The sequence below is a fragment of the Amphiura filiformis genome, chromosome 10 (genome assembly GCF_039555335.1).
Source record: "Amphiura filiformis chromosome 10, Afil_fr2py, whole genome shotgun sequence".
Classification (NCBI taxonomy): Eukaryota; Metazoa; Echinodermata; class Ophiuroidea; order Amphilepidida; family Amphiuridae; genus Amphiura; species Amphiura filiformis.
In genome coordinates, this window is record NC_092637.1 from 53,485,703 (window position 1) to 53,504,217 (window position 18,515).

Genomic DNA, 18,515 nt, shown 5'->3' on the forward strand with positions numbered 1-18,515 from the left:
TGCATACCCTATAATACCTGATCTAGTTTCTTGTGATATTCAGATTTCTTTTGATCCTAGATGGTGTTGTATCACACTATGCTGCTGTGTTTTTAAATAGGCCCTTAACACAATAATAAACAATTTCCCTGAGAATCAAACAACTTGCTTTAATAAAAAATTAATATCACAATAGCACTGGATGTTTAAAATTATGTTATCCTTGATTAATGAAAATAAATTGTTTAATAAAACATTGAAAAAAAATCAGTTGGTCACCGGGTTTCGAACTCGGGATAGCGTATCTAGAGTCAAGCGCCCTAACCATTAGGCCACGGGCCTCTGCTGTAAATTACTGTGTCGAAATACAGCATTTATTATATAAATGGATGCGTCGTCCGATAAGAACAAAAGAATTGTGAAAAACTCGATTTTTTGGCAAATGGGGCTCAGAATTTGTATGTAGGGTATCTCAGAAACTGCTAGGGTATATTTGGAAGTGAATCTGAAAAAGTAGTGTGAAGGTGATAACCAGGTAGACCTGTAGCAGTGTCTAAAAATTCTGGATCAGTATGATTTGCAACTAATTTTCGCTATGAAATACCGCGTGAAATGGAAGCAAAAATACTTGTTTATAACGAACAATGATTGACTGTAGGATTGGTGGCCCTTTTGGAATTAATGAGTTGTCAAGATATTACACCTGGGACTGTAAATAACATTTAGCATGGTTTTAGATACATTTTGTACCCAGCGAAAAATAACATCGAACAATAGAAGTCAAGTGTTTTAATGTTAGGTGTAAATATAGTCTCGCGGGAGCATCTGTTATTAGTCTTCTTTATCAGTCTTTTTTTCTTAAAACTTGCTGGTCACGGCTACCGCGTGACTCTAATTTATAGACGCTGTTGGTAACGTTGCTACATGCAATTTTACCTTAACCATAGAAACAGGTTCGTTTATCGTTTAATTTCATGGTCAAATACCGATCGCACGGTTGTTTGATGGCATATAAACTGTAGTCATTTTAAGAAAAGGTAAACAATGATGGCGCTATTTATCGTAAATCTTATTTGCATCTTTAGAAGGGGTAGACACTTGTATAATGGCATTAAAGACTAGCTCATATTATTTAGCTAATTTGAATTTAAAATATATGTAAATAGCGCCCTCAATTTGCACACAAATGTGCACCACAAAAAAGCAGAAAAAGATAAATATTTGATATAGAAACGAGAATCTATGTTAAAAATTATATATAACTGTTGTTAGTCCAGGTCTAGAATTGAACATTATATAGTACCCAAAATGTCCACAAACAACTAAAGAGATACGGTGAATACTTATTGAATTGAACATTATTTAAAGTTTTGTTAGAAAAATTAATACATAATCACATTAAACAACCGTGATCAATGCCAAACGCTGACCACGGCTGACTTCAGGGGAGTGTCCTGATTGAAAAGACCACGGTCAGTATGGTCAATTATCGATCCATGGCAAACGCTGACCACCGCTGATTTCAGTGGAATGTCCACGACCACGGTCTTTATGGTCAAATACCGATCGATTGCGAACGCTAACTACCGCTTACTTCAGGGGAGTGTCCAGATTGAAAAGACCGCTGTCAGTATGGTCAATTAAAGATCGATGACAAACGCTGACCACCGTTGACTTCAGGGGGGAGTGTCCAGATTGAAAAGATGGCGGTCAGCATGGTCAATTACCGATCGATGTCAAACGCTGACCACCGCTGAATTCAGGTAGTGGACCATATTGTACCTTTTTTTGTATAGTATTCAGTTAAGCAATTATTATACAATCCGTAAAAAAATACTTTAACAAGTTCCTGCAAGTTCATAAATAGGTCCTGGGTTTATCTATTTCCAAATTCCACCCACTAAGTGATCATTGCTGGTTGCTCTTTTTAAACTCTTACTTCCGTCATTGATTTTACTGATGTCGCGGTAGATCATTTTGAACTCCACGTTTCTGATGAAGTTTGTTCGTTATTGTGCATGAAAAGTCAATTATACGACAAAAAGACCGAAACTAAGAATTAATGATTTATTCAAAGCAATGAACCAAAGTAATTGAATTTGGTCGAAAACGCATTGGAAGTGTCCAAGCGTGACGAAAAATAAAACAGAGATGCATGTACGGACTTTTATATGAGTGAAAGTTGGTCCCTTTGCTCAACCCTGTCAACCAACCGGGCGGAAAACGATACAAGTTTCCAAGAGAGTATGTCCCAATAATTATCATATTAAGTAATCATTAACATTATCGCCGTCATCAACAGACACCAATCCTACGTCTTCACCAGTTACCAACCCAACAACGTCACCAGCCACAAACCCGACAGTGACACCAGCCACCAACCTCATCACCAACCACCAGTACACAGCTGTGGAAAACCTACGTCATAGCAGTTGTCGTAACAATTGTTGTTCTAGTACTATTTGTAAGCATCTTTTGTTATTGCCGTAGACGCTACAATGTAGGTAAGGATATGCTTGATATCATTTCCATAGGGGAGGAAAGTCAAGCCACGGTGTTTAACCAATAGGACATAAGGTTTCTGAGAAGGAGTGACGTAGCCAGGGGGACGGTGCACACCGACATCGCCTGGTTAATAATTATTACTTGGTACAGCAGAGATACTAAAATAAATACCTGGGATCGATACACGTGAATGTGCTATGCACGATTTGATATTAGACGATAAATCTTTGGATACCGGGGTAGAAAATGATGAATAGCCATATTTAGATCCTTGCACTTGAACATAATTATGTTTTGAAAGGATATGATAGTCATTGGCTTGAGTATTGAGAGAGAAGCTTGCGTCTTGAACTCAAAAATGGCCAAAATTCTGATTTTATATTGCGTTGATCCTGTATGGACTACAGCGCGTAGGCTAGCTGCGTGGAGGCAGTATACAAGTTGACCTCGATGGCGTATACAAGCTTACTCACACACAGAGAGATCAATTACCAGGCTATTGTCAGTAGCCTTAATCATGTCCCTCGGCTCATTATGCGTCTCAAAGGTCGGAACAAAATGGCCATGCGTGGCTGTGGAATCAACCGACCTTGGCGATTTCTGCCATGAATATATCGGGGCGATGACACTGTGCGGTGGTTGCTTCACCCCTGTGTGTGACAAATCTTGCCTCCCTGCTATTTAAGATTGTTATATCTTCTTTTGTGCTTTTTAGCTCATTTTTGACCATTTTCATCAGATTTCCCCCCTTGAAATTTGTCTTGCCCTGCTCCCGCCCCTTCCCTCCCCTCCCCCTCTTAAAATATCCTGAGACATGCAGGTTATTTTGATCATGTTTCCTTGTATAATGGATATGTAGGTTGTCTTAATCATGCTTTTCCTGACATTGTGTGTATGCTGAAGTAGTGTTGATCATGTCCTTCTCCAACTTTATTTCGTGTATGATGTGTATCAAGGTGAAGCCACTCATCAGGACCTTTGCACACCTACATTATCTTGTGATTGTGATGTGTAAGAATGTGAATCAAGATTTATCTAATCACTTGTGCGGCTTTATGTTTGCGTTGCTCATGTTGCTTGATCGTCAAATGGGCTGTTCCTGCACTGCACCCCTTCAAGAAGACATATCAAGTTTTACTTTAAAAACCAGGGGATTCCAAGACCAGAATTTAAAAGAAAATCACAAAATTTTGCAAAGAGCATTCTGTGGAAGAACACATAATTTTTGGGAATCCTATGTATTCTTCAGGGGGCGCAATTTATTTCTGATTGATAAGATCTATATAATAATATTTTGTTCACAGAAGTAGGTCATGTTGGTAAACAGGAAAGCACTTCAAATGACGAGGTCTACCCATATGCAACATTTGAGCCAGATACTCTAAGCCGCGAAGTTCAAAATCATCCAAATCCAACATATGAGCCGGATCCTCTTACCGACCAAGTCCAATTCAAACCAGTCCCTGATATATCTATACAAGCACAGCTCGTAGACGACGGAGACTACCTCGCGCCTATGCCACCTCAAAGACCCGTGGAGGCTTCTGTTATCACACGTGATCAACTTCGATTTGTGAAGGAATTAGGGGGCGGTCAATATGGTGTCGTGTGGTTAGCAGAGACAATGATGATCACAGGAACAGGCATTGTAACTCAAGTAGCCGTTAAAACTACTAAAGGTAGGCCTATTGTTTAAACAATCACTTAGAGCTCTAAACCATTAGGTCTCACGAACATGTTTATGCAAATCAAATTTCTGTAGTTTTACAAATACAGGGTGTCTCAAAAGTCTCGATACCCCCGGTCGATACCATTTTAAACCGTCATACTACTACTACTACTACTACAAAGTTCTTAGGGCGCAATTCGCAAAGAAAGCATCGTTGCGCTTACAGTAAAAAACAAAATACATAAGAAAACCAGTTCAGAATAAAACAGTTCAGAATAAATAAGTTTTGAGTCTCTGTTTGAAAAGAGTGACCGATGGCGAAAGTCTGATTTCTGTTGGTAATGAGTTCCAGCGCTTAACACCAGCTACAGGGAAACGACGATCACCGGCGACACTGATGGATCTATCAGCCAGGAGACGCGTGGTGTCATTACTCGATCTGAGAGTCCTTTGAGGAATATAAGGAGTCATATAAGGAGTCATATTGTTATAGATTTGGCCGGGGGGAAATACATATTTGAAAAGATTACATTCATGCAATTATTAGGATACCAAACAAGATACATTTTCCTTCGTTAATAAGATATTCATGACCAATGAACAATACACCTCAAATGCGACATGTCAATACTGGAAACCAAAAATGTGCGTTTCTCGTTGGGAGGGAAAAGGAGGGAAATTGGTCTAAAAGTTGAGAGGAGGTAACGGGTACTTGGGATCCGGAGATGAGCTGTAAACTTATTGTTTGGTCTTGTGTGTAATATGCCCAACTGTTTCAATCTAGATTATCTATTATGTTAGTGAGTTTATATGTTAATATGTTTTCTCTGTTCAACGATACCTGCATCTTTTTTGTCGCTTACTGCATACTAGAGTTTTGAACGTTAGAAATAGTATATAACTATTTTCCAGTTTGTATAAGAGAAAGAAAATAATGTTTTTTATTGGTCTTTTCCAGTTGAAATCCATAAAACCTGTAGAATACAAGACCTTAATCACCCACACAGTAAGTGTGCATTTCAAATGGCGTTATTTGAATGGGTTACTTCATTTCAAATCTACACCACCTATGTGGGAGATTAAGTCTAGCCTTCCATACGGGGTGTATGGATTTCAACTGGAATATCTCATTTTACTTGTAGATGGTGCACCAACATCTGACAAGGAAGACCTCCTGAGAGAGCTGAATCTTATGAAAAAATTTAAACCGCATCCAAATGTGGTGCAGTTTATAGGGAGCTGTGTGGAGAGAGGTAATGTGATTTTTTTTGTCTTTAAAGCCATGTATTGTCAAGATTTGCATATTCAGCCAGTGGCGTTGATTTCTTTTTAACATTAGGGAGATGGGATAGGAAAATATTTAATATTTCTTGAAGTTTGTGAGTCCAGCCCCTTTTAGCGACAGAATAAGTTTATAAGTTTATATTTTGCGAGCGAAGCACACGAATCAGTTTGCCATATAGAAGCTAAAAAGGTGAAATGTAAAAGTGGAACAAATTCGCGAAAAGCACAAAAAAATGTACATTTTAGGCTAAAATGGCCAAATATGAGGTTAATTTGGTCAGAAACCCACATACAGGTATCGACATTGGGGGGATGATTGTATGAACAATCCCTCTTATCAAAATATTGGGAGGCGTCGACATAGACGGCTTTGTACGGCATCATACGGTTAGTGAAATGTGCAGCCAGTAAAATATTATCCACATGGAAAAAAAAACAAAAAAACATCACGATATTTATTAGAAGCCACCTTTTTATATTCAAACTCAAAACCCCGTGGGCTTCTCATATTCCCATGGACGTTGAGTTATATCCAACGGTCATCATTGGCACCACTGCTGCCCATGGCAATTGGCAACCAATATCACTGGCCTATTTGCAGTCGGCACTAAATTTGGAAATGGTGAGAATTAAGCGAAAATCATCAGTGTGCTTAGTTCTGTCAAGAACGTTTGCTGACCACCAAAAACTATTTGTTTTGTTCTTTGAAGATTCGCTTTACATAATTCTAGAATATATGGCAAGAGGGACACTGCGCCAAGTTCTTATGAATAGTCGTCAATTATATGATTATGAAAAGACCAGGGAACAAGACATGCAATCCAGTTTGTCTCAGACTCAGCTGATGATATTTGCAAAGCAAGTTGCAAATGGAATGGATTTCATTACGTCCAAGGTAATATACTTACTCTCCGTTTTAAGAGAATAAGTTAATGATTACAATACAGAAGGATGGAATGGTGTGAGATACATTAAAAAGTAACATTATAAGCTCGCATAGCAAATAGTTTTTATACCACTCCATTTTGAATAAATTGAAGTAGTCATGTAATTATAGTTTTTATACTGAAACTTCCTTTTCAGTGTGTGCATCGCGACTTAGCTGCCAGGAATGTTCTCGTTAGTGAAGATCTTATCTGTAAAGTGTCCGATTTTGGTTTAGCCCGAGAAGAAGAAGAATATCATAAAAAGTCAGATGTAAGTAATTGGTCGTTAACACTGCATACGGACGAATATGAGACAACTATGAACTGTCCTACAGATAAATGGCTTACGCAATACATTGAGCATGGATAGAGCAAGGTAAAAACGGTGAATCACTCAATGGGGACCGTTGCGATATCGTTCTTTTTGTCGTCGCCATCGGATCAACACTGAATCATGAAATCTTCATAAACAATTCTAAATGTGTTATGAGGTGTCAAAGCAAAATTATGTTATTCCAAAAGCATTGGAGCACAACAAAGTGCCCCACTGTAAATATCTTTTGTAGCTGTTAACCGTCTATTTTGAACGGGTTGTCAACCTTGTAGTTTCGTCAGCCTCGGATACAACACCCTTGCAGAAAAATAGCTCCTGTGTCAGATCAATCAGGTCTATTCATTTAAATCTTTAACATAACAAAGAAAAGTATTTTCCCCACCTATTGTAATAATTCTTATTTTTGTCTTTATTTTTTGAAAATTCCCTTAATTTTTTTCACACTAAGGAAGGAGCTATGGTTACCAAACTTTCAGGGATGTTAAATAAGCTTAATATCTAAATTCTCTCGTCAGTTTTTTTTTGATAAAGTGGTATCTTTTTGGAAAAAAAAAAATTCCATTTTTTAAATTAGGAAATGTTAGAAACACTGTAGCTTAAAATAGAAACACTTAATTGGAAAAAACTGACGAGAGAATTTAGATATTAATCTTATTTACCATCCCTGAAAGTTTGGTAACCATAGCACCCTTCCCTGTTGGCTAAAAAAATACTAGAATTTAGGTAATTAAGTGTTTCTAAAAAAAAATCAAAAAATCATACAAAAAAGTACCAACATTCCTTTTAAATATATACTTAAGTAACACGAAGTTAGAAAATAAACTTGGTTTGTATTATTCTGTGATATATTGGCAGCAAAATGAAACTTAAAACTTTTATATACAATTAATATAAAGGAAAGAAAAATCAGTTTTAATAAAATCTTTTTTTTTTCAAAAATGTGGCTATTTTGAGAAATTGGCAAAGTGCCAAAAGCCCTTCCCTGTAGTAATTCAATGGGATTTTGAAATGACAAAAAATTGCGTAAGTCAAAAACGCTTTATTGGAAAAAATTAAAACTTGGCAAGTAAGGTTTTCTCATCAATACACACATCCTATATCATTTTCAAATAGTTCTGAGCATCGGAATGATACAAAAAAAAGGAATATGCAGTGAATTATAAATTCATCTGATGTCACTGCCATTCAAACTCCCACTACCCATGATTTTGTTAGTAGCGCATAAAAGAAAGGTTGATTCATCTGGTGCTGATCGGAGAAATGGATAAATATTAGGGTAGCTCGCAAGGTAAAAAGCAACGTATTTTATGCATTTTTAATAGACATGGTGCCTTTGTTGCGAAATGAGTAACATGTAATTGTTGACATATATGGTTCTGGTTTTAAGCCCCCCCCCCCTTTGACTGCCAGACCAAGCTAATTGTGAATTTAACGATACACAGCGGCAACGCCAGGTAAATAGTTATTTTGGTACAGGCGGAATCATGGGTATATGCTCTCACACCACTAGTCGCCAGTACCAAAATAGAGTTGCCTTTCAAATTCGCTCGCTCCTAATCCGTGATAACTACCCTATTGTTAGTAACGACCAAGCAGAGGGGGACAATAAAATATGCAGTGTTTCACTGTCTCTATAGAATTCTTGAACGATTAGACCACATGGTAAATGAGATGATTTGAAGTAACCGCTCGCGCTCTTGTCCTTTCTAGGTGGGCTAGGAGAATTGAGCTAGTGGAGTTGTGCATGCCGTAGAGTGGGTATCTGCTATTTGATACTCAGACGATAGATCTTTGGATACCGGGGTAGAAAAGGATGAATATCTCCCGTTACTTTAGGATTCTATAAAACAAAAACATTGTAAGGCTTGCACTTGAACATATGTGTCAAAAGAACATGGTAATCATCAATCTGGGGATTGATAACCAAGCCTGCATTTTGAAATCAAAAAGTGACGAAAATTTGGATTTTATATGCGCAGAACAAAAATATGCGTAGTTGGCAAGAAATATACCAAGCTACAGAGGTCAGTGTTATTAATAGCCTTAGTCGATGGTCCCTTGGCCCATAGTCTCAAAACTATTAAACAGGTCGGAATAAAATTGTTAGCCGTGGCTGTTGAAGAACTAGTGATTTGACATACCATTATGGGGAAATCTGCCATGAAGTTATCGGGGCGATGACACTCTGCGATGTACTGTGTGTAGACTATTTTCTCTACTAAGAAAACTACCGAAGCAGTCGAGCGTGTGATGGACGAACATTGTTCATCCTTAATGGCACCCTGTTCTTTGAACATTTTGCCGCTAACGAAGATTCAAGTGGTGTTTTAAGAACCCAGAACAAAGAAAAGTGAATGGCGGTTAACTCTGAAGTACTCGGATTATATGTCCCAGCGATCTCCTCTTTTCTCATCTTTTGAAAGTGCAAAATTAACCATATGGCACGCTGTTTTATAACCGCATTCAGAAACTCGGTCATCACGGCACTCGTAAAAAACGAGTTTGATTGACAGGCACATGAGACGCAAACTAGTCTTTTAAATTTTGTCTTTTGAGTAATTAAGTGAACCAAGTGGCGTAGCTGTCTAAGAGTTCAGGATTGTTGGAAAAATGCAGAAAAAATTAAAAGAACAAAAAAGCCAAATGCTAACGCAAATCGTCCTTATTTGACAATGGGCTAGCCAGTGGGTCTATTGAGAAGTATCTCATGAACGCAATATATTATGTTTAGCTGTATTTGTTGGGTTGGTAAACATTATCGAACGCTTGATAGAATTTTGTTTTCCAATTGCGTGGCTAATGGTTATTGAACATGTTGAATGTTAAATGAATCACATAGAATTTATGGAGTTATGATTATTGCATACATTATGTTCCAGATGAAGCTTCCATTACGTTGGATGTCCATTGAGTCATGGGCTGATGGGATACACACAAAAGAAAGTGACGTTTGGTCTTTTGGAATTCTTCTCTGGGAGATTGTTACTCTCGGTAAAGTACAAGTTACTTGCGCTATATCTTGAACACCAATTTGTGCCCCATACTATATTTACCGTTCAATATTACTCATCAGTCTTTTTAAGGAAAAACACCGAATTTTAAAGTTGCGGTTTACAGCGATCAATGGTCATAACGAGTGCATTGTGTGTGGCATATAAAACCCGCCATTTTCTTCGCGCTGAACTCAAATCAAAGCAAGGTACTGCAATTTAGGGTATTTTTCTTTAAAAACGCTACTGTGTTGTCAATATTAAACAACATTGGACAAATGGGGCATCAAAATGCGTGTAAATAAACCATCGTTCTTTACATGTTAAAATAATGTGAATACGATTAACATTTCTGAAGCTATTCATAACGGCTGTGTTACTTTTTGTGAAGTCTTCAGGCGGGATGACCAGGGGATTCTCGACTTTCATATAAACTCTTGTTTACATTTTATACTTAAACTAAAGGTGCAAGGCCTTACCCCGGAATGGGCACCAGGGTTGTCACCCGTGAAGTTAAGCAGGGATTTCGGATGCCAAAGCCAACTCACTGCTTCCCAGAGGTGTAAGTTACTGCCTTATTTCATCGTATCAAATTGTGAGAGAAATTATATGATCCACAACTTATAAGTCCCCGAATACGTTTTGAAATAAATTTAAAAAATAGTTTACGAAATGTACAAATATAAAACGGTATGCGTTCAGTCACAATGGTTCATTAATTTTTTGTGTAAAAAGTGGCCGTTTAAAAAGTTGCATTTCAGTCCATATGAGTCAACTCTCAAACTATAAAGTCAGCCAGACCTATTCATGTGTTTGGTAAGGAAAGTTGACGCTATGGACTCGGCGGATGCAACTTTTAAAACGACCTCATGTTTTTACATAATGAGCCATTGTGATCGAACGCAATGATGTGTGACGCTATAAAGTGTGTAAAACAAATGACGAGCTTATTTCCAAACCGTGTCAAGTCCACCCACCTTCAAAATTGAGATTTTGATGAAAATGAGTAGTGAGTAACTAGGGCTATCCAGCAATGTGTGTGTTTTTCCCAAAATTAGTCAAGTTCCGAAATATTGACACACAAAGTATCGATTTTTTTTCCAAAACGTGTTAAGTCCAATCCAGTTTGGTAGCAAACTGTGTTAAGTCCACGAACACTGCCCTTGTGGGCAGCTTGTAGGCAAGTAGCATGGCATAGGGCTTCCAATAGTTAATCGCCCAAGTTCTGCATGATTGATAACGCTGCCTTGCTTCGAGTCATCGTTCTTGTTTGGTCCTGAGACTAGTACACCTGAATTTGGTTTGCATAAAAAGTTATTGTTGTTGTTGTTGTTGTTTTGGTTTTTTTTGTTTTATATTAGTAGGCCTAGTTTGTATGGGATTTCTTAAATATTTAATAGATACCTCCAGAAAGACATGAACAGGGTGGGAAGGGGGGAGAGGGAGAGGTTGTGATGGTAGAATTAATGTTAGAGGATGGTGGTAGAGTTAGTTTTTGATATTATTATTTTGTATGATTATCAAAATGTGCTACTAAATTCAAGGTATAATTTCAAAGTTAAAGGTTTTAAAAACTTAGGACTTAAAGACTTAAAAATTTATGACTGTCAATATGAGATTAGGGTGGCAGCATGGGGGAGGGGGAAATTGTGATTATGTGAGGTCATCACTTATTGTCAGTGAAATGATGTTTATTCAATTCTGAGAAATGCAATTCAAATAAATTTTGAACTATTTTAAACGTCAAATTTTGGTAAAAATGGGCGGGAGGAGGGGTTCGAGATGCAAGGTGTTTTGTGGCAAAATTGTGTTTTATAGTAGAGAGAATCACATTTTGTATGTTTAAATAAATTTGTTATCTTTTAAGACTAGTTTGAGAAAAAATATGGTTAGTTCTGTGTTACAGATACTATGTTTTGTGTCAAAATGTGTTAAGTCCATGCCAGAAATTGCGTTTTGTGTCAAAACGTGTTAAGTCCATGCTATTTTTAAAACAAATTAATTCATTATAAAAATCAAAAGTCTCTAGATTTTAACTTAACATGTTTTTATGGTCCTATATATGTCACCTTCACTTCACTGTAATTTTATAGAAATCGAACCTTTTGTCATTGCCATAAAGAAAATTCCTGATTTTCTTCAAAGTGAATTTTGTGGACTTAACACGGTTTGGAAATAAGCTCTTCAAATAAGGCTACACACACCGTTGTATTTTTTTTTACATTTTCCAAAATGTGTTTTAACTTATATGTTGTGGATCCTATATATCACTTAATTTATCGTTCGATCTGCCATCCATTTGCGAGAAAAAATGTCACGTTAGCCCAAAACACTATAAATGAACAAATATTAATGGCTGCATTTCGATTTGGATTTGGAAGATACCTTCTCTTAAATAACAGTATTGCGAACCACCAGCATACATAACTCGATGTAGAGAGTCTTTCCTATTCAGAGGAAATATTGCAATTACACACCTTATTGCCTTTTAACAATAACCATTGACACTAGCACATATCAGAGAAGATGTAAGAAAAGGAGGAGAACAGAATTATATCCTTGAGATAATCCCGTAGGTAATCCTGTTGCACCTATTCATAGTCCTTTATTCTCAAGTGGTGGGTTAACCAACAATTAACAATGAGAGGACATTCCTGAACCTCGTTCAGTTGGGGATGATTTGAAGTGACCGCCAATTATGACCATTTGATATTTAATACCAGCAATGTGAAAAAAGAAAAAGAAATAGTGTAGTGCCAAAATAATGTACCCTTTTACGGAAGGAGCAAAGTTTAACAAGTTATAACTCCGCTTCTGCAGTACGAATGTCAGCGGCGAATGTCAGGTTATTATTTCCCAGTCTTTAAAAAAAATTGCAGGCAGAGGTGGGAATCGAGCTCGGTACCTCCCGGTTAAGCAGCACTGTGCAAGACAACTAAGCCAACTAAATATCTGTTGTGAGATGTGTGACATTAATCTTTGATATTGCTTAAGGGGGTACTACACCCCTCGATAAATGTGTGTCTATTTGTGCATTTTTCTCAAAAACTAATAACACACTGGTAACAAAAGTTACGTATAATATAGGGGCAAGGAATCCAATTACTACACTGGAATTTCAGTGACCCAAGACAAGCAGTTCGTTATTTATGATAAGAAATAAGGTACCGCTAGGATATACCTCATTTCCTATCATATATACTGAACCGCTTGTCTTGAGTCACTGAAATTTCAGGGTAGTAATTGGATCCCTTGCCCCAATAATATATACATAACTTTTGTTACCAGTGTGTTATTATTTTTTGAGAAAATGCAAAAATAGCCACACATTTACCACAGGGGTGTAGTACCCCCTTAATGGAACAAATCGCGGAATTAAATCAGTAATAAAAGAAGTAGATTCTTATATAGCGGTCAAATTGGATAAAAGGGGAAATATTTGTCCCTGCTCTGAAGAAAATATAGGTTAGAAAATTATCAAATAAATTCAAATTAAAAATTGAGATTTTATATTTATTTCTTTCACGAGGCGGCATTATCACAGACAAACACTGTATAAGCTAAAAACTCGACCCTCATGACTAGATTCTGTCATAGCTCAATGGTAGAGCATCAGACTGCTGATATCAATATCGTTGGTTCGAGTCCTCCTGCCAGCAATGATTATATTTATGATTTTAATGCTACGCTAAAATTTGTTCAATTTTTTTCGTTTATTTATTTATTTATTTATTTATTTATTTATTTATTTATTTATTTTTGTTTATTTATGTAAATAATTTGATATATTTGAAAGAGGTATTTGAGCAATTCAAAATTTTGATTTTATAATCCTATGGGGTCATTTTGAACCCCACCCCTCCCAAATTGCCAAACGCACAACACCTATGAGTTTGCATCATGCATAATGATCAGTACGTCCATGTCATCATCATAAAAAACCATTCTATGTATACCTGACGCCGGCAACTAAAAAAATAGTATCATATCTTTCCTGCTCAATCAAAATAATACTTGCAAATAGATCATAGTTTACTAATCTAATCCTGTAATATATAGACCTGTAATATCACCTGTAATATAGGTGATCATTGTTTACATGGTTTGTTATGGTTGGGATTAGTGTCCGATCTCTGTAATGTAATGTAAATGAAGCATATTGATATGCAGGAAGAATCGATCAGGGCGCTAGCTTTATTGTCCTATGAGATGTAGGGCCTAGTGCGAACTGTCCAAGCTGATTGTTCATTTAGTATCATAATCTATTAGGGAAAGATAAACACTATTCAAAATATCAATAGATAAGAAGAAAGGGATTTAGAGATTTGTAATTGAGTCATGCATGATTTAACAGAAGGTTCTTTCCAAAACCCAAACGTAATGTGCAAATTAATTTCCTTGTTAACATACTTTTTGATCCAGCATAAAGCGATATTGTAAGATGTGCTTAACTGACTCTGATATTTTAAACTAGTGTTGTTTCCAGTCAAAAAATGTACGCTATTCGGGATGATAGTCCCGGGAATACGATTGTGAAGATTATCATTCATCCAGGTAATAACAACTATGAACTTGACACGGTTGTTTGATGTATATAGAATTGGCTTCATTATTAACTAAATGCAAACTATAGATGGCGCTATTTATCCTAAATCATACTTCTTTATTTGCAAGAGGTAGGTGATTAATACTGCCATTAAAACAGCTGGAATAGGTGAAACAAGCAACAAGGAAATTTTATAAACATATTTTATCAACCGATAAAAGGAGTTATTTGTATTAAAAGCTTGAAAGAGTAATTTCCAGTAACTAAATAGCGCCACCAATTTTGTCATTAATGGGCACATTTTATATCCGAAAAAGCTTTAAAAAATGCTATAAAAGTGAATAATTTCATAAAAGAGGGGAAATTAAAGTTGCGAATGACTCACAAGCATCTGTATACATTAGCATGATATCGCTTTTAGCTGTTTAAGCCTAAAATTTGGTTATAAATTATTTTTGTTTGAAAAACTAATAAATTATCCCATCAAACAACCGTGTTGAGATTATAATCTGATCAACTGGACTTACGTTTTGATGAGTGGCAATATTTCACATCCTATCTCGGATGCATCATCAGGCCCACTGATGTTATCGCGTCAAAAGTTCGTTGACCTGTGATGCGGATGTTGTGTCACAGGTCAAGATGAGCCGAACCTCTGAGGGATCTTCTTGATCGCTGAACAAGGAAGCGATTTATGTAAAACGGGAGGAGCCTTCACTCAACAAGGGAGGCGGCCTACGACACAACTTGGCAGGGGCCTATTGTTCAGCGATCAAGATCATAGTCCCGTGAATAATTATATTCTTTCACTTTTTTTCCGTAAGTTATGACATCATGAGTGCTTGCTGGTCTTCCAATCCTCACAATAGACCATCATTTGAAGAGATTATCCAGACCCTCGATAGAATCATAGATATGAAATCAGTAAGTTGAAAACCTACTATCAAAAATAATATCAATTGGATATACTAGCTACTACTAGTATTCACCCTTTGCAGGGATCTGCCATCTTCCTAACAAAACCCGAGGTTCTCCCTGCAAACGCTTGCGCTTTTCTAGCAATGTGCCAGAAGGCTTTGACAAAGCGTACGCACGCGTTTGCAGGCGTACGCACACACAACACGCACTTTGCAGGTAGAACCATAGACATACCATTCTTGTTTGTCTGGGGGTAGAACCTCGTTTTAAGATGTCCGACAGCTGACCGTGCAAGGGGTCACTTGTTATTAACGCCTCGGGCAATTTCATTTGAAATCCATACACCCTCTATATAGAAAACATGACCCTAGTCACCTGAATGGGGAAATTGTATTTAAAATTTACACCCCTCTGTTCAAGGTAAGGCGTGTGATCTTAATCGTGTATTGAGCCTATTGACCGTCTATTCAATTTGCATCTTGAACATCCAAGCTACCCTCTTATACAAAGATAGGAGGATAATCTTAGGTGTAATTTGAGTCATAACCAACAGGCTGATTGACAGTTGGTATTTTGATTATAAATGTCCCTTTTAGGGAATGCTAATTAACTTGCCAGTGATCCTAGCAAACCAACCAACTAATCCACAATTTGGTGCTATTCCCAGAATGCTTAGCAAAGAAACCATGATTACGTCATCGTTGATGTACACATTGTAAAATAACGATCTGCGCATTGATGATGACGTAATCGCCATTTCTTTGCTCAGGCACTAAAGCGCAAGTTGGCTGCGCTGCAGCAGTGCCGCCCCGCTGTGGCTGGGCTTTAATCTGCTGTTATCACCTAGGCACTACATCAAATTTGGTCCTATAAAACTATCGGTGCCCGGTTAGGTACCGATGATTCTTAACATCACTCCCTGGATATGTAACAAATTGTATCAAGCATATTTAATAATTAACAGTTTCATCGTGTTATTGCTTTCCATTTCAATAAAAAGCGAATGCACTCTACAAATGTTCAGGGTACGATAAAAAAAAAAGTGCCATCGGTACCTCTTCGGGCACCGATAGCGCTATAGGACCGCAAAGGATGTTGTGCCCTAACTTGCGACCCATTTCCAAGATCCAGTGAATTGGATCTATGTCACTAGAGCACAGCTTATTTGCGCTCGCATTACCTTACGATTCACGTACAGTAACGGTTATTTTGGTTATTTTGCTTAGTATTTTCATAGTGCTATCACAGCTGCAAGCCTTCGAAACGTTTGATTGAGCTGTTCAGATTAAGCGTGCGTCAACAATGTTGATCAAAATCACAATTTTGTTCTCCACTTATTCATTACATGAGCCATCCTCAGAGCTTTATTTGGTGAAAACCCCATCATAATTAGACTTACGGTACCAGAGATATGGCCATTTTAGTGTTACTCAGAATTATTATTGCTATATCTCAAAATTAATATTTCCGACATCCATTGATTGTTGATATTTCGCTGATATTATTGCTTGTTCTATTGATCGTTCAGTTTTAGAAACGAGTTCAGATACAGGAGAGCTATAATTTATCCGTAGTAGTGTTCCCATTCTTTTCTTAAGAAATACCCAAATCGTCAAATCAATTTAATACGGCAGTCAACTCAAACACAAACGTATTTCAGAATATGATTTACTATCTTTTTGAGCACATTCCTTTGTTTTGTCTAGTACATGTTTAATTCACTTCACCAATGTATTTTCCAACTGATTCCAGGACTACCTGTTACTTGACGAGATCGACGAAGACGTTTATGACGACACTGGTGTGATTGACGACGATGAAAAAGTTTAGCACTGTGGAAGAAAAATCGCCAGAATATCTAGTGGCAAAAACAACGTATTGCTCTTATATTGAAGAAGGAAAAAATTAATATGAAATTAAGGTGCTTTCCATTTCAAAACTTGGTCTTGTTTTGGTGTTATATAGGGTGATTTAAAATGAACTGTACCCAAATTCAAAAATTAAAATTAAATACCCAGCAAACACAAAACGTTTTCGACATCATTCGCAAAAGGTTATAAAAGGTTGTCAGAAAACGTTTAAATGTCGGGTTATATAAAGGGTACATTAATGGTATAAAACGTTTTCATAACATTAAAAAACATTTGTTGGTAATTTACTGCACAGCAAATACAAATGTTTTACAGAAAACATTTAAATGTCGGGTTATATAAATGGTATAAAATCGTTTTAATAACATTCCAAAAACATTTTTGAAAACTTGGTGCAAATCATTCTAAACAGAATGTTATTTTGGGGTTGAAAAAAAAAAAAAAAAAAAATGTTTGCCCAAAATATTTACAATAACGTTTTTAAAATGTTTTCATGAGCTTTATATAACCCGACATTTAAATGTTATTAAAACGTTTTGTAAAAAACATTTTAAGAACATTTCTGTGTTTGCCTGGTGCAAATATTTTAACATAATGTTATTTAAGTGTTGACAAAATATTTGGCCAAAAAGGTTTGCAAAAATAGTTTAAAATGACATTTCGAAAACATTTTAAAAATATTTTTGCAGTGTGTTTTCATACAAAACGTTTTAAAACGATTTCATGACCTTTATATAACCCGACATTTTAATGTTATTAAAACGTTTTTACCTAAACCAAAAGCCAAAACTTATTTAAAACGTTTTAAAAACGTTTTTGTGTTTGCTGGGTACTTACCGTCATTTAAATAATGTGTTTGCAAACTGTAATAGGTTTCCTATAAGTTTCCTATAATTGGTGAAAAAATCATGTCTTTACCTCAAATGGTTTTGAAGAAATGTACATTTTTATAAAACACACCAATTTTGTTACTGCGGTAGAGAACACGGATAAACTGATATAGTTCCATGTGTTGGTCTAAAAATGGGATGATAAATTGAAAATGCGATATCTTCTGACTAAAACCACTTATTATCAAAATTCAAAATTTCTACTACAGAACACTTATCACTGCTTTCTATAATAGTTTTTTGATATGTACAATTTTCGCGAATATATATTTTTTTTAAATGGGTAAAGTTGGGTGCAGTTCATTTTAAATCACTCTGTACACTGGTTAGAAATTGCAGCAGTTACTGATAATAGAGAGATTGCGATTCAAAACCACTCTCCTGTATCGAAGCGAGGTCACGTATTTAGCCAGTTTTGAAGATTTTCCACGTGCGAAATCAACGTAGATACATCGTTGAAAATGCACAAAATTTGTCCATTTTACAATTATTATTATGATTCTTTTTGTTAGTAACAAATCATTATAATAAAGGTACAGTGATGTGTTGCAAATTTACTAAATTTATACGCGATGTTCAAACGCAGAGATTGCCCATTGAAAT

General features: G+C 36.4%; 1 protein-coding gene across 1 annotated transcript; it reads left to right on the forward strand.

The window, feature by feature from the left end:
* The first annotated feature begins 873 nt into the window (after positions 1-873).
* Positions 874-17,435, forward strand: LOC140161967 (tyrosine kinase receptor Cad96Ca-like). The gene is made up of 10 exons (XM_072185260.1): positions 874-932; positions 2,282-2,483; positions 3,789-4,163; positions 5,296-5,406; positions 6,148-6,332; positions 6,521-6,634; positions 9,577-9,688; positions 10,153-10,249; positions 15,058-15,157; positions 16,904-17,435. Exons 3-10 carry the CDS (start codon positions 4,001-4,003, stop codon positions 16,979-16,981), a joined length of 960 nt encoding a protein of 319 aa, XP_072041361.1. The 5' UTR covers positions 874-932; positions 2,282-2,483; positions 3,789-4,000; the 3' UTR covers positions 16,982-17,435.
* Positions 17,436-18,515: the final 1,080 nt, after the last annotated feature.

What these genes read in the sequence shown, in the direction of transcription:
- LOC140161967 (XM_072185260.1), top strand. Translation starts at nt 4,001, where the DNA reads ATGCCACCTCAAAGACCCGTGGAGGCTTCTGTTATCACACGTGATCAA. An exon ending in CTGGGAGATTGTTACTCTCG is followed by an intron (nt 9,689 to 10,152) that starts GTAAAGTACAAG and finishes CTTAAACTAAAG; the next exon opens with GTGCAAGGCCTTACCCCGGA. An exon ending in ACTCACTGCTTCCCAGAGGT is followed by an intron (nt 10,250 to 15,057) that starts GTAAGTTACTGC and finishes TTTTTCCGTAAG; the next exon opens with TTATGACATCATGAGTGCTT.